Source organism: Pinus tabuliformis, chromosome X (genome assembly GCF_031772625.1).
Source record: "Pinus tabuliformis cultivar Carrire ecotype Pingquan chromosome X, CPIR1, whole genome shotgun sequence".
NCBI lineage: Eukaryota > Viridiplantae > Streptophyta > Pinopsida > Pinales > Pinaceae > Pinus > Pinus tabuliformis.
Genome location: NC_142308.1, coordinates 1,747,010,988 through 1,747,026,749, shown reverse-complemented (window position 1 = coordinate 1,747,026,749; position 15,762 = coordinate 1,747,010,988). Strand labels below are relative to the sequence as shown.

The following is a 15,762-nucleotide window of genomic DNA, read 5'->3' as shown; positions in this document are numbered from 1 at the left end:
CTCCCATTCTCTTGTGATCAGAACGAAACTTGAGATTGAATGAAACCGTGTCTCCCATGCCTTTGCATTATCGATGATGTCCCATGTCTGAAAAGGACCTTCAATCCCTCCCATACGCTGAGCCTCACTGGATTTGGTGACGCACTAAAACCAGCCAAGGGGCAACCCATTCCACTGCCTGTTTCTTCCATTTTCTGGCAAGGGCTACCCCTTGGGCTTTAAACTTGGGAAGGCCGAAACATTCTTGATCTCAGGGTAAGGTACATATGTCCCATACCACAAAAGAAAGCTCCGATTTACCCCCCTGCTTGCCCTAGAGAAATCTTCTGAGAGCACAATCTAAAGCTTTATCGGCTGCTTGAGAAGGGAAGAGACATGAGGAGTAATACAAGCGTCGTATTGCTAAGATTATGCCCATAACTATAAGTCTCCCAGCAAATGGTAAGTTGAGAGTGGACGAAGCGTGAAGCTTCTTTTCGAATTTGCTCATGAGCCACCTCCATTGATCTGCAAGAGAAATCTGAATGCCAAAGCGATCCCCAACTACTGAATGATCGCCCCAGGTCTTATCCACTTCCATTTCTAATCCAGCCAGTGTGGGAGGTTCTCCTGCCCAATGAAAAAATCCTCAATTTTCTTCTCACTAACAACTGCCCAGCAGCTTCCACAAAAGTATCCAAACATAACATATAACAATGCAAGATCAGTGAACACTGTCTGTCTAATATGAAGTTTCAATACTTGAAGAAAATGTCATATATTGTACATCATAGCCAAAACTGAAACTTGCAATGCATGCTTCCAACTTTTGACTGAATTCTTCGATAAACTTCGCTGAATTTTGATTTTTTCAATTTCTTAGTGTTTTTATGCCATTTCCTTTCAGTCGTTTCCTTTTCTTTTCTGGGGTTCCTAGCGTTGCCTGATCGAGATCTCTCTGTAGTTGTTGGATACCATTCTTTTTTCTGAATGTTTTGCCTGCTTTCATGCAACTATATTCACTCTACTGCCTACAGTAAAATATTTAGCCCTTTAAACTGTAAAATTTTGATCTATATCTGATCAAATATAATGCCCAAATTAGATCTGCAGAAGTACAGATTGTTAAATGCTGCAATTGATGTTCAGAACTAGTATTTTCTCTCTTGAAAACCCGGCAGGTCACTCCCACAGCTGAAATGTAATCCCATACACCAATCTCAAGTGCAAGTTATTGACAGAGTTTCTCGGATCCATGATTTTCTGTTGAAAGTCTTGAAGTTACATATATCTTGTCTTTAAAATAAAGACAGATGGAGACGAACATTGATGGCTACCGAAATTACGTAACTAAGTAAATGTGATGACCACTAATTGAGTAATACCATGTACATTATAATATGATCATGATACCACATTGACTCTATCAAACTAAAGACGTGGATGTATATATTGAAAACTGCTTTCTTGTTGCCATGGCTATGAGGTTGTTTTTAACTGGGGCGACATAGTCGACAGCACATTTTTGCAGCTTGTGTGAATATTCATAGTAGTGCCATTGATTTATTATTGGAAAGATTGTCTGCTCTTCTGTCGTTAGTACTTTGAACTTTGAAGTATTTCAAGAGGACATTGTTAATTGAACAGTGTGTGGCATCTATGTTTGTATTCTTGAGAGAAGTTTTCTCCTGCAACTGTGTTTTGTCAGAAAATTGTGCATGAAGATTTGGACTTTGGGAACTAACTTTGGCAGCTGCTTTCCATGTTTATACTAATGATATACTGCATTATATAGATCAATTTTTTCTTTTTCCGACCTTAGAGATGGGAAATTGTGCTTACTGGACAGGAACACATTTCATTTTTTAGATATTGATTGGACAAACTGTATTTGCCTGTTTTGTTAGTGGGTGTGATTCATAAGTGCCGCAGCTTTTGGTTGAGTTAAATTCTTGTAAAATCAAAATACTTTATTACATAACTTTATACCAACATTTGATCTCTCAAATCATGGTGAAGTTCTCTATATTGTAAACCTCTTTGTATAAACAAGCGCACAGTTTTTTCTTGAATCATGGTCACAGACGCAATTTGATGGACTATACTTTTACATTATTCAATTGCTGAGTCCTCCCAAACAAATTATATGATGTATGCTACTTGACAAGTGTTTTTCTCTTTGTGCAGGGGTGTTTTTTGATACATATGGTGAGTATTATGAAGATATGAAGGAGTTCCATGAGTTTCTCCCAAAACTACTAAAGCCTGGAGGCATTTACTCTTTTTTCAATGGCCTTTGTGGAGATAATGCATTTTTTCATGTAGTTTACTGTCAATTAGTTGCACTTGAGCTTGCACATCTAGGTTACACCACCCAGTTTATCCTCTTACCGGTAAAAGATTGCTTGGATGAAAATGTATGGAAGGGTGTCAAGCAAAAATACTGGCAATTAGATACTTATTACTTGCCCGTCTGTCAATCATCTTCTGAAGATGAATCCAAATGATTTGATCTGCATTTCTGATTGCATGTCTTTTTGTAGCCAGTCTCTGTTTAAAATTATTGGTTATTATTATTCAGTTTAATTTCCATTATAAACTTAGAGTGGGAACAAGTTGTCTTTCAATGTTTGTTTTGCACATACATGTCAACTAAAGGATTGAAATAAACAACCATGAATGACAATTTTTGTTTAGGTATAACTCGAATGGGAAATTGAGGATGTTCCATGGATGTCTCTAATACCATTGGGACACCCAACTATCTACTGATTCTTCCCAGAATGTCCAGGCAACCCCTCTCAAAAGTGGTGTCTAAGAATTGCTGTTTTAGTTAAAAAAGAAAAAGAAACTACCCAGTGCCCCATTCGAAGACGATTGATGATTTTGAGGCTGAAATTGAAGGAATTCATCTATGCATGTTGGTAATATCTGAAGGTACTCATTTGTGTATATTGACTTAAAACATAATGCATGATAACAAGCCCCATGTTAGGTAATTTAATTGTGCTTTAAATTATTTTATATTAAATTGTCAATCCAGGTACGTAGATTTGTGAAGTATACACATAATATATGCTAGGGGTTTAGCTTTCAATTCTAATAGAAATACATTGCAATGAAAGAAAGTTTTACTTTATAAAAACAAATAAAATGACATGAAATGAAATACTAATCTAGAAAAACATACACATCTAATCTATGAAAGCATGCAAACCGTCTATGAAAGCATGAAATCTTAAGCTATGAAACAGGTAAATTTAATCTATTAAAACATGAAAATATCTAATCTATAAAACCGAATAAATTTATTCTATGAAAACTTGTAAATTTATTCTAGAAAACATTTGAAATCTATTTTTATGAAATCAAACTCTTAGTCTATGAAAACAAATAACTCTAATCACAAATGAAAATGCTTTAGAATTTAAATCTTTTTGTATTTTTATATTTATCAAGCGCTTAATTGCAATATGGAAAAAAATGAAGTGACAATTATAAATCTGAAAAGAAAGTATATATAACACGTAAATAAATCAAATCTTAATTGATCATTGTAATGTAAATTATTTCTTAATTAAAAAGATTAGAGAATTGTGGTGACTTTAGAAACTAAATTGTTTAGGTTCAAAATAAACAATTTCTTTCTTAATTTGATGGATAGTTCAAGTTCTTTTTTCTATTGTCACATTTGCTGGCCGCAACACGAAATCTGGGAAAATACATTTGAAAGATCCACAAATATCTTCAAAATCGTGCACTATTTTGAAGAAATTCTTGTGCCACCTAAAGTGGCTCATTCTGCACAAAACCCATGTTTTAGTTTTTCGAGAGTTATTTTAATTTGCCCATAAATTGCATCAGAAGTTGTCTGCTTGAAAATTGTTGCGAATCTAAATCACCATCTTTGATCAAGTGTTGAAAGTTCACAATTGCAACACTAAGCAAAGTGCTACTGCTAATTTGCAAAAAAACTAATTTAAAACATAAGAAAATTAATATAAACTACATTAATTATAAAACTACATCATACAACAAAACAAGAATATAAACTATAAACTAAATAATACAAGAATTTAGCAAATGTGTGTTATTCCATCATAGTTTGAAATTATGTTTCAAGAGTTTTTCCTTTTGAATGGGGAAAACACTCGTATTTATACAAAAATTAAGATAACTATAGAATTTATCAAATGTGTGTTATTCCATCATAGTTTGAAATTATGTTTCAAGAGTTTTTCCTTTTGAATGGGGAAAACACTCGTATTTATACAAAAATTAAGATAACTATTTAATAAATGTAGATCCACAATTTTTTCATAGATCCATATATCTATCTTAGATTCACAAATATTTCATGTAGTTACAACCATGTGTTAACTTCTAGCAGGTAATATCTCTTCATATCCTCTCACAAATCTTTAACATATTTCATAGTAGACACTTACAAAAATTTCCATGATTCTTCTCCATGAAATGTGTTTGATCAATGATCTCAAATCTTCTTCAAGTTTTAAAGAGTTTGAAGAGGAAATTCAAATTTGAGACTTAAAGGCCAAATATGACTTTTGTTGGAATCTTCATATATGCCTACAAACATCACAAAATTCATCCAATTTTTAAATAGAAGTGAAAACATATTTTTTTAATATTTAATTATAAATTCACTCAAAACATTAAAATAAATGCTTTGTAGAATAATAAGTCTAAATCCATATATAATCATAAAATTGGTCTTAATGTAAAGTTATAGGATAGTGGAATATGGTTAAAAGTGAATGAAAAGAGAATGAAAAAGATGACATTTTGGATACTCAACACCCCATATCACACAACCAAACATGGATTGCTAGTATCACATGCAGGATAAATAATGTTGTATAAACATATTTTCAAAAAGAAAGATTTCAGTAGCTAGCATAAATTGAAAACACTGAATATATTAACATATTGATATATGTTTGTCTTTATTATATTTTGTGTTAAGAGGGGCAAAAATTTAGACAATAGTAAAAAACTGTTGCTAGACAAAACTTTACCCAACCATATAAAAATGTTGATATAACCTTCTAGCTAGGATTCCTTTTGGTTGTATAGTTTTTCCATAAAGGGGTGAAAGTTAAAACTCTATCCAACAGTAATATAATAACAAACTACCCAATGCATGATTCAAAGATAATATTCTGAGTGGAAATTGAAGAAATTCATTTATGCCTGTTGGGATTATTTGAAGTAATTTATTTTTAGTAGTACATGATACCAACATGTCCTTGGGCACATTTTTTCTTTTTTAAAGAAACAATTATTGATTTTTCTATTAAATCGATTTGGTTTGCTTTTACATCTCTGAGTAATTCTTCTTCCTTTAAACTTAGAAGTGCCTAAAAAGGATTAGATTTTCTAATTCTATGACTAGATACTTATATTGTAAGTTGGCTTAACTTATATGTTTGCGAAAAAAACTCCTAATATGACTTGGTATTTGCATAACCTAAAAAGAAGCTAAAAAAGAAACTATCCATCATTATCCACTTTAGAAGTAGGGATGCATACAATCTTAACATTGCCTTATCTGTGGGAGGGAAGAAATATTCTCATTCACTGCCTCAACTGCCTCCTCCTGTTGTGTGGTTACCTTTCCCTAATGCTTATCGCTTTCTACATTCGCTTCCAATATAACTCTAGATGCAACAGTTCCAATTGAAGGCGATGTGATTCCCAACATTAAACTTAATCTCTCAACAACCACTTGTAATCTGTCCAACTTCGACTGCATCAACCTAATTCTTTGGTTCAAAAGTGTTAAATGTGCTCGAGATTCGACCAACACCATTTCCCCTTGTTCAGAAAGCAAAGACATAATGAAATTGACTGATGTCACCAGCTGAGCCAAGCGACTGAGAATTTCATCTTTCTCAGCAGTGGTTTGGTGCTCCATGCATACCTTTGCACTCGTGACCTTGCCTCCTTTAACAAATATGATATGCCAAACCAATATTCTTGGGGGAACAATACACCACCACCTTTGTTTATAAACATGCAAGCCAAACTCGAGTCCATTGGTTACTGTGACATTTCCCATATGTTAATTAATCCCTTGCAATGGCTAGACAAGACATACCATCAATGAGTTATTGGCTCTATAATTTGTGACCTTCTCCATTAAGATCGAGCAACTTGAGCGTGTATGTCACATCTCATGAATGCAAGAGTGAGTGCACTAGATCCCCATGAATTTAATAACAAGCTGATTTAGAGACCACCTGTCCCTGTTGTGACACCTATTGCAAGGAGAGGCCAAGTGGGAGAACGATTCCATCCTTCAAATAAATGAGAGGGCCACCAAAGAATGTATGGAACAATAATCATGCTCGACATTCCTTGGTGGATTATGACATATTTGTGTCGGAAAATCGACCGTTCCCATCCACACTTATTTTTAATTATTAATCCTGAGATTTGAATTGAGAATGGGAATTTCATGGAATGGGTTTAAAGACTATGTTGTTGCCATTCTAGACCAACACTCCTTGTTTAAAGGAGACACCCTTGTTTGCGAAAGAGTCTGCCTCCAAATTTAGATGTCTTTTTACATGAAAAAATTCAATTTTCTCAAACTTTTAATTTGCAATTTGAGTTTATTTAGGGTGGGGGAATGATTTTGAGCAAGATCCTCTTTAATCTTACAAACTTGTTGTATGATGACCATCAAAACTCCAAAAACCAATAATTGCTAAATATTTCTAGATATTTCCAAGTCTAATCCATACCACAAATCTAAGAAGTTTGCTTGGTTGTTAGATTAAATCTTCAAACCCTAGGCATATTGAATCTATTTTTCTTCATCGACGTGAAAACCAACCCCTCATGCTCCTGCCTCCCCAGGGCATTGGGCACAATTTTATTAATAAGGAAAATGATATTATATAACTGATGTGAGCGCTACAAACTAATTCAAACTCGCATGAGGGGAAAATAGTATAAACCAGTGTAGATCCATCTTAACTCCGAATCTACCAAGCACCGAGAGGGATCAAATTGTTTGAGATGCAAATGACTTTTAAAGTTTCAAGAGATTTGATCCCTCTCAGTACTTGGCTGATCTGGAGTTAAGATGGATCTAGAATGATTTAATTATTAATTATAATCAATTATAATTATAATTGTAAATATAGTTATTAACTTTATGTTTTTTTATTTAATTTTAATTTTATTTTATTTCAAGCAAGTCAAAATGTTAAACAAGACACTACAAAATCCCTAAGGGTTAGTTCAGTTGGTCGAGTTCCCGTTGTTAAGTATTTCTCCAATTGGGAGGTCATGGGGTGAAATCTCCTCGACGCCCTTGGGGTTAGGTCTTGCTTGTTTAGCCGACGAGTAGATCCCTTCAGGTTGTAAGCTTGGTAGTGCCTTCCTTTTCATTACTTTAAAATAAAATTACAACAAGATAACAGTTAGTTAAGTGGTCAGAACTTGCCCATAGGGAAACCAAGTTAACCAACCACCTAACAACATTATAGGCCAACTAGTAGCAAAAGATAAGGAGTTTGTCACACCAGACTAGATATGCCTGCAAGTCTAGACTATATCTAAAATCTATAGTGCCTTCAACGATAATTACAACATATTGAAATGTAAAAGCTAGACGCATACTATTATTCAAAAAAACAGAGAGAGATCAGCAAGAAAACTAGTCAGCGCCCTCAGCTGAAACTGACTCGACCGGAGCCAGATCCTTCACATTCGAGTGGGGAGTTTTGTCGAAGTACAGATGCACGGGATATGGTCTTCAATTCTCTTGAGGCGACCATCCTGATTCTGCAATTGGAAGTTGAGTTTCTAGAACTCCTTATGGTAGTCCGTGATGCTTTGGACTGCCGCTGCCATGTTTATCACAACCTGCTCCAGTGCCTTGCCCAAAAGGCTCTTCATCGACCAATATAAAAACAAAGTTTTTTATTTTATATTGTTTTTTAAATTTAATTAACTTTTTATTTAATTTAATTTTGACTGAGTCAAAATGTTTAATAGGACATGACAACATCTATACCATACTGGGATGGAGAGTGTCTCTCAGTGGAATAAGCTCTTCATCTATGTCTCTTAAGCTAAATTTAATATAGACATCTTATAACATATCATGGGTTGAAAGGTATTGTTCTCCATCACTGTGGCAAAAGAAAAATTTGAACTTTCAATTTGTATTTTTTCCTCAATAAGTGACCAAGTTGGCTTTCCAAGCCATCGTGTCGACCTCCCCAAAGAGATACCCATTCACATCACTTGAAGAAGGCTATAAGTAGTCCATTTGATCTCCTTCCAAGATCACTTTGGATTATGCTCATATCTCTATTCTAAGCGAAGAAGAAAATGAGTATAAAGGCCGAAAATAGAATGAAGAAATACACTTTATTTACCCTAGCTCTAATAGACAAAGGAGGTTGAGTTCTATATAAGTTTTAGTGGTATACTTTCGGTGGTATAGTGCGATGAGGCCATGTTGCAGGCTGAATTTCAGCCCTCTTGTAGACCTGAAGCAAACCTTGTTGTAGAGATCCTGTGGACAGATTTGAGGATACTTGTCTTGGAATTTGTGGAGGGTTGGCTTTGTTCTTGGTGGATGGTCATCTTGCTTCTATAATGGTTAGTTTTTCTATAACTTTGATGTCTCTTGTTGCATTGATTTTATAAGGAAGGATTGTTGGGATTCCCCCCCATGTGGGTTTTCCCAGGGTAAACTTTTGTGTTCTTTGTGTGGTTGTCTATTCATGATCCTAATATCATATATTGTTGATGTTTTTTGTATTATTGCTTAATGATGGAATAATTAGTAATAAATAAGGATGTGGAAAAGTGGAAATCATTAGAAGTAATTATCTGTATAGAAGACACCATAAAAATCAACAATATGAAGATGACAAGTGTTTATGTTCAATAATTCTATAATGCATTTTTCTTCTAATTATTAATCCTAAGATAAGACCAAGTTTAGAAGTACTTTAGGATCATCATTGCTAACATTCCCTCATTTGATTCAAAAGTACATTTGAACAAATGCCAAGTTGAATTCTAAACTTAATAAATTTTATTTTTCCTAGGGGTTTCGTGAAAATGTCTGATGTCTGATCTTCAAAAGGACAATACTTTAGTTTGATGATGTCCTTTGTGAAGAATGTTTTGTAAATATACTTGATGTCAACATGCAATGTTTTGGAATGAAAAACTAAATTTTTAGGAAGTTTTATTTCTAATTGACTATCAATCAATAAAAAATTGGCTTCTGATTGAAAAACTTCAAGATCCTTTAACACGCTATATAATTAGACTATCAAATGTCGCTTTCCATGCTCAAATATATTATGATTTTCATGAAGAATCTGCAACTATAGTTTGCTTCTTGCAACTCCATGAAATTACCGTTGATCGCATGCATTAAATAATATGATGTCAATGCCCTATCATTGATATTTTTGAGAAAATTAACCTCTAAATATTGAGTAAGTGCAATTTTTTTTCTTCTTATATATAAGGCCATGATCTTTTGTACCTTGAATGTATCTAAGAGCCCTTTTAGTTACATTCCCGTGGTTGTCTCTTGGTTCTTGTATGAATCTTGAAACAATATGTTATGAACCATGCATACAGGGCTTAATAGAATACTACTTGTTTTTGGCAAATCTGGACAAGTAATTGTCAAGTAAATTGAGCTACCAATTGACTATCTACAGTTAATACTCTTATCAATTTCCCCCTTAAATTTTGAAAGTTCTAAATTTTGCTCATTTGAGGTAAGAACAAACTTGAAATCTCCCATGGTAAGTTTTTTCGATAGTTAAGATGCATTCTTGCATCGAAAAATAAAAACATTATTAGGTTTTTGCAACAAATCAATTAGAAAATAATAGTGAAGTAGTCCCAAAGTTGGTGATTTTAAATCTATCCGGTAGTTCCTGCTTAACTTGTGCAATATTATTATCATTATTCCTAGAGTTAATCAAGTCATCAGCATATTACTTACTAACATTACCATGTTTTTACCTTGTAGACACATGTACAAGGTATCATCAAATTTAATTATTTGAAAACCCACTTATGAAGGTATTTATCCATTTTTGTATACCAAACTTTAGGAGCTTGCTTTAAACCATACCATGCTTTACTAAATTTGCAAACTTTACGTCCCTATAATATTAGTGTATTCCCCCTATTGTTATTGTTGTGCCCATGTATCCCCCATGTTGTTATCGTTGTGCCCCATAGAAACCCACTACCGTTATTGTTGTGCCCTTACATTATTATTGTTATGTAGACTCTGATTATATTGTGACCCCTTAGAATCCTATATATACCAAGGAGGTCTTATCATTTGAATCATCCAAGAATTGTTCATTTATGTAATGTAAATGAGGTTTCCCCCTCGAAGAGGATATTTTTTAAGTCATTGATCTATCTATTTTTGTATACCAAACTTTAGGAGCTTTCTTTAAACCATACAATGCTTTAATAAATTTGCAAACTTTATGTTCTTTTCCTTCGAGTTCAAAATATGAAGGTGGAGTCATGTAGGACTTCTTCTCACAAATCACCATTGAGAAAGACACTTTTTACACCCATCTGATTTAACTTCCATCCATTTTGAGTTGCTAAAGCAATGACCATCCCTATAATATTCCACTTTGTTGTAGTTTCTTCGTAAACAATTCCTTCTTTCTGAGTCAAACCCTTAGCAACTAATGTTTCTTTATATCTATCAATCATTCTATTTGAATTGTATTTAATTATGTAAAGTCATCTGCATATCAATCATTCCTTTGACTTGTATTTAATTATGTAAACCCATTTGCATCCAACATATTTCACATTTGAAGGACAATCAACAAGCTTCCAATTGTTAATTTTAATCATAGAGTTGGATTCATCAACCATAGCCTTTTGTCATTCTTCATGTTATACATTTTTAAAAGTGGAAGGCTCAATAAAAGCATTGAAAATTAAGGCAAAATCTTTTTGCATTTTGGTGGAACTCCTTGTATTTGTTTTGTTTTATTCATTTGATTTTACATCTTTGAAAAGTTGAGTGGGCCACTTAGGCATTCTATTCTCATCTTGAATTGAATTGTGTTCTTAATTTTCACATGAAGAAGAACCATCATGTGATTTTTTTTTATTCTTCATCATTTCTATTTTTCGGCGAAGTCCAAACGATTCCAAACCAATGTTCTTTACTTGTTTATTTTTCACCTTTTTTTTCTTCTTATCCACTTTTTAGTATCATTGATCAATAAGCTTCTCAATCTTAACAACTTTATTTTCTGTTTCATCAAAGATAAATCTCAACCTACAACAAACTTACAATTAGATAAGCCTTTGATATCCCTTCTCATAGGAATATCCAATCATCATACACTTCATATTATGAGACTCCAGCTTAGTTCTCTTTCCTTTAGGAACTAAAGCATAGCATACCAAACCAAAGACGTGAAGATGCTCAACTCTTGGTTTAAAATTAGGCTAAGCTTTTAATAGTGTGATGCTAGTTTACAAGTATGTACTATGGACACATTTAAAAAAAATAATGATTCACTTATAGCTTACATGCATGTACTTGTTTTTCAAAGGTGACTATTCAATGCATATGCATAAATTAAAAAGAGTGAATATATAGTGTTATAACTCATTTATCTTATTCCTATCTTATAATTTCTATTTTTGTCTCTATTTAAATATTTAATTCTTGATATCTTTTTTAATATATATTTTTGTTTTCTTAATTCATTAGGGGATACCTCTCAATCCCTACAAACTTGTGCAATAGGAATCTTAGAGGAGTGATGAGTAGTTCTCAATGAATGCACTCCCTAATTCAATGAAGATGTTCTTCACTGATGCAATCTTCCTAAATATAAGATAAATAAGATAATTATTTTGAGTGAAGTTTTTGTCCCTAAAACTCATTGCAACATAAATTTTAGGGGAGTGATGTCTCCTTTTGAATAGATAAAATCTTTAATTCAGTGTATGCAAGCTTCATGGGTGTAGTTCTCATGCAAGAGAAGGAAGATAATTATTTTAGGTGAACTACTGGTCCCCAAAATTCACTACAACATAGATTATAGGGGAGTGTGGAGTATTTATATAATGCACTCTTCAATTCAGTGTACATATGCTTCATTATTGCAATTCTCCTTAATATGAGAAATAAGAGAATAACTACCCCTCTTTTAGCAAGGGTGCCCCAATTTTATTGACAAAGGACCATGCCATTTGTAAAGCTCAAATGTGTGAAATTTATGGTTCTGTAGGCCATGTGGGATGGTGTGTGAAAATGTATCCTATTTCCCCTTGGGTGGATGGTCATGACCGGTCTTCTTAGTTCATCTTCACGGTGCTTGGTTTTATGGCTTTGTAATTGTCTCATGGTGAGTGGTAACTCCATACCTCCGGATGGACATTCTTATGTCCTAGGTTAGTATCTAAGCATCATGGAAGTCGATTTATTAGGAAAAATGGCTTAAAGGAAAATGTGTATTAGTCCTATAAAGGTGATTACTCTATGTAACAGTGGAAACACCCATCTTATCATTGTCTTAATGTGCCTATTTTTTGTTTCCCACATGGGTCATTTCTCTTATGTATGCACACCTCTTTGGCCATGGCCATCATGTTGATTTGTGTAGATTGGGAGGTATTCCAAGCCCTAGGGTTTAGGGTATGGAGGGCAAAGCATCACAAGGGCAGCTTGTGGGCTTGGAACCCAAGTGTGGGGTTTTGGAACCCATCGTGTTTTGGGGAAAAACCATGATAGATTCAAAACATGTGATGGATGAGGATGATAGTGCTCGGAAAGATGATTCCAACGCATCAAAAATTGTCCATATCTGAGTTGTCATTAGAGAGATATGAATTTTTGAAGTTGACTAGTAATTATTGGTTGTCAAGTAGGCCGATTTGAGAGCCAATGGACGTGTCACTTCAAATGTGAAGTTGAGACTTCATATGTGTATAAATATGAAGTGATATGGAGTCATTTGGACAATCCAATATTGTGCAACACATACCTTAGAAAGAGAACTCGTTGGTGGGTTAAGGTCTGTGTAGGGGTCTGTTTTTTAGGACAAATGTGTTGGTGGGAGGGCCGAAGTCCTGTTCTTGTAGGCCACAGCCAAGGCAGGGACAAAAAGTTAGTTTGGAGGCTATTTGGTGGGTGGACAGTTCTCATAAGAGGCAGCCACAAATCTGTCTATACACCTGTAGGATGCTGTAGTCTTTTAGGAGGATAAGTCTGTGTTTAAGGGCTTGAATATGCCCTAAAATAATAGCGTGAAGGGGCAACCTCCCATTGAAGAAAAAACACATTTCATAAGGGAAATTTAGGGCTAGATTTGAGGATGGTTAAGGACTGTGTTGTGTGCCCTAACCAGTCCCATAAATTGTAGTAGTGTAGGAGTCACAAACAACAATGTTTTGGTATGTGTTGGGTCAAAAGAGTTGACCAATATTGGATCAATTTATCTAGCAGCATGTTGGAGCCAATTGGAAGACATTCCGGGGGGGAATGTGTCTTCCTAGGTGTAGATTCAACAGTGAAGTATTGGGTGTCATAGAGCTGGTTGGAGGGTAGCGAGTTGGCTAACCAAAGTAGCCCTATATGAGCTATCTTGAAGGACAAAAGTAGCTGAAGGTTGGGTGAAGATTGATACTGAAGAGCAACACTTTGATGGATGAAAGTTGTTTCTAGCCTGGAAGATTGAATATCAGGAATTAGGCCTACCTAGAGAGCAGTTGATGAGCCCATTTTCATTGTAGCAAATGTGACTTGCAACAGTGATAGGAGGCAACCCTCTTGGAGTCTTGATGTGTAAATGCCTTGATGGACTAAGGCACTACTAGTGAGTAGTGTGGAAGCCAAGGACCGACATGACAACTTACAACAAAGAAGCTACAGTGAATATTGTCATTGTATCTTGTATACCATAGACTATTTTATTATTCATAATTTGGTTTAATATAACAAAGAATGGGATTGTACATATTGTACAATTTTGTTTAAAACTGTGCATATTGTGCATATGTGATTTACTGCTTTATATTTCCACTGTGCAAAGTAGTTTATGGTTGATATTCTTGGCTTGGTAGTGTTAGTGATTTTAAGACTTTAACCTAGACCCAAGGTCATGGAAATTAAACATGGTATCAGAGCGTGTCTGAGCTACTTTGGAAGTAAGTAAACCAGAGTTGTGTGCAGTGAAGTACAACGTGAGAGGGAGTTGGTCACATTGTGAGTGAAGGGTTCACTACAATGTTGAAGTCGCAGGAAGGTATCTATTATGAGGACAAGTTGGAGGGGTTGTTCAACTATATTCCATGGAAGGAAAGTATCAAGTTGATCTTACAAGTCAACAGGATATGGGATTTTATCGAGAAAGAGATCAAGAAGCCAACCGACCCTAAGGAGATGGAAATATGGGAAGATTTGGATTCGATGGTGAGACTGATCATCCTAGATGGTTTGAGGGATGCCCTAATACCTCATTTGTCCTGGAAGAACACTGCACATGAGATGTGGGTATCTCTTCAGAATTTGTTCTAGAATAAGAATGAGAACTGCGTATTGGTATTGGAGGATAAGTTGAAGTCCACCAAGATGATAAAGCGTGACCTCATATCTGACGAGATTGTATCAGGTCAAAGATGAGCTTGCTGCCATCGGTGTGACTGTCTCAGATGGAGATATGATAAGGATTGCCTTGAAAGGGTTCACCGAGGAATGGAATCCCTTCATCAATGGAATCATTGCTAGGGAGAAGTTGCCAGACTGGGATAGGTTGTGGCATGACTTTGTTCAGGAAGAGTTGCGAGACGAGGATCTTCAGCCGAAGAAGAAAGCTTCAGATGATGACATGGCACTTGCATCATGAATGAAGGGTAAGCACAAGGACTTGAGTAAAGTCAAGTGTTTCAATTGTGGCGAGATGGGTCATTTTTCATCGAGATGTCCAATGAAGAAGAAGGGAAATGATGAGAAGAAGAAAGGAAAGCAAGCCTCTAGTGTTGCTGCTTCAACAGAGATGGACGATCTCTCCAAGAGATTGTAAGAGGAGGAATTTGCTATGATTTCTCATTTCTAGCAGAGTACTATCACTAAGGATGGATGGTACATGGACAGTGGTGCAACGAAGCATATGACAGGATCACAGGATGGTTTTGAGACTCTAGATGGATGGGACTCAAAGTTGCACATGGTGTTGGGAGACAAGAGCTAGTTGGAGATCCGGGGATTAGGTGTGGTGCCATTCAGGATGGAGACAGGACGCATGATGCGGGTCCAGGATGTACTGTTTGTACCAGGACTCAGATATAATGTGCTCTCCATCTCAATGATGGAGAAGAAGGGGTTTGAGGTCTTGTTCCAGGATGGAAATGCAAGACTTAGGCTCAAAGGCTCTAAGTTCGATGGGATTGTACTCAGAGTTAGAGAGCATGGTCTCTACATGTTGATGGCCAAGCTTGTTGATCATGGAAAGAAACAGGTAGAGTTGGTACATGTTCCGGAGAAGCAAGAGCAGGTGCAAGTGCAGATGCAGGCTTCAGAGGAGAAGGTACAAGTTCCCAAGAAGGAGGTACACTTTCCTGAGAAGGTCCAGGTTCTAGAGACTCAGAAGGAGTCTAGTTTGAGAGGTAGCTTGCAAATTTAGAGGGAGACTCTGCAACCCAAGAAGAGCACGTTGTCAGTGGTGAGCAAGGGTGCTCCTACAACTGCCAAGAAGGAATCATGGAAAGAGT

The 15,762-nt window shown here is 35.4% G+C and overlaps 1 protein-coding gene across 1 annotated transcript in view; it reads left to right on the top strand.

Moving 5' to 3' along the window:
• LOC149146778 (uncharacterized) overlaps positions 1–15,242 on the top strand; it is a 74,573-nt gene extending 59,331 nt beyond the window's left edge. Inside the window, exons 2-3 of the mRNA XM_089452861.1 lie at positions 14,664–14,882; positions 15,111–15,242. Of these exons, the coding sequence (XP_089308987.1) occupies positions 14,664–14,882; positions 15,111–15,242 (351 nt within the window). The remainder of the gene's footprint in view (positions 1–14,663; positions 14,883–15,110) is intronic.
• Positions 15,243–15,762: the final 520 nt, after the last annotated feature.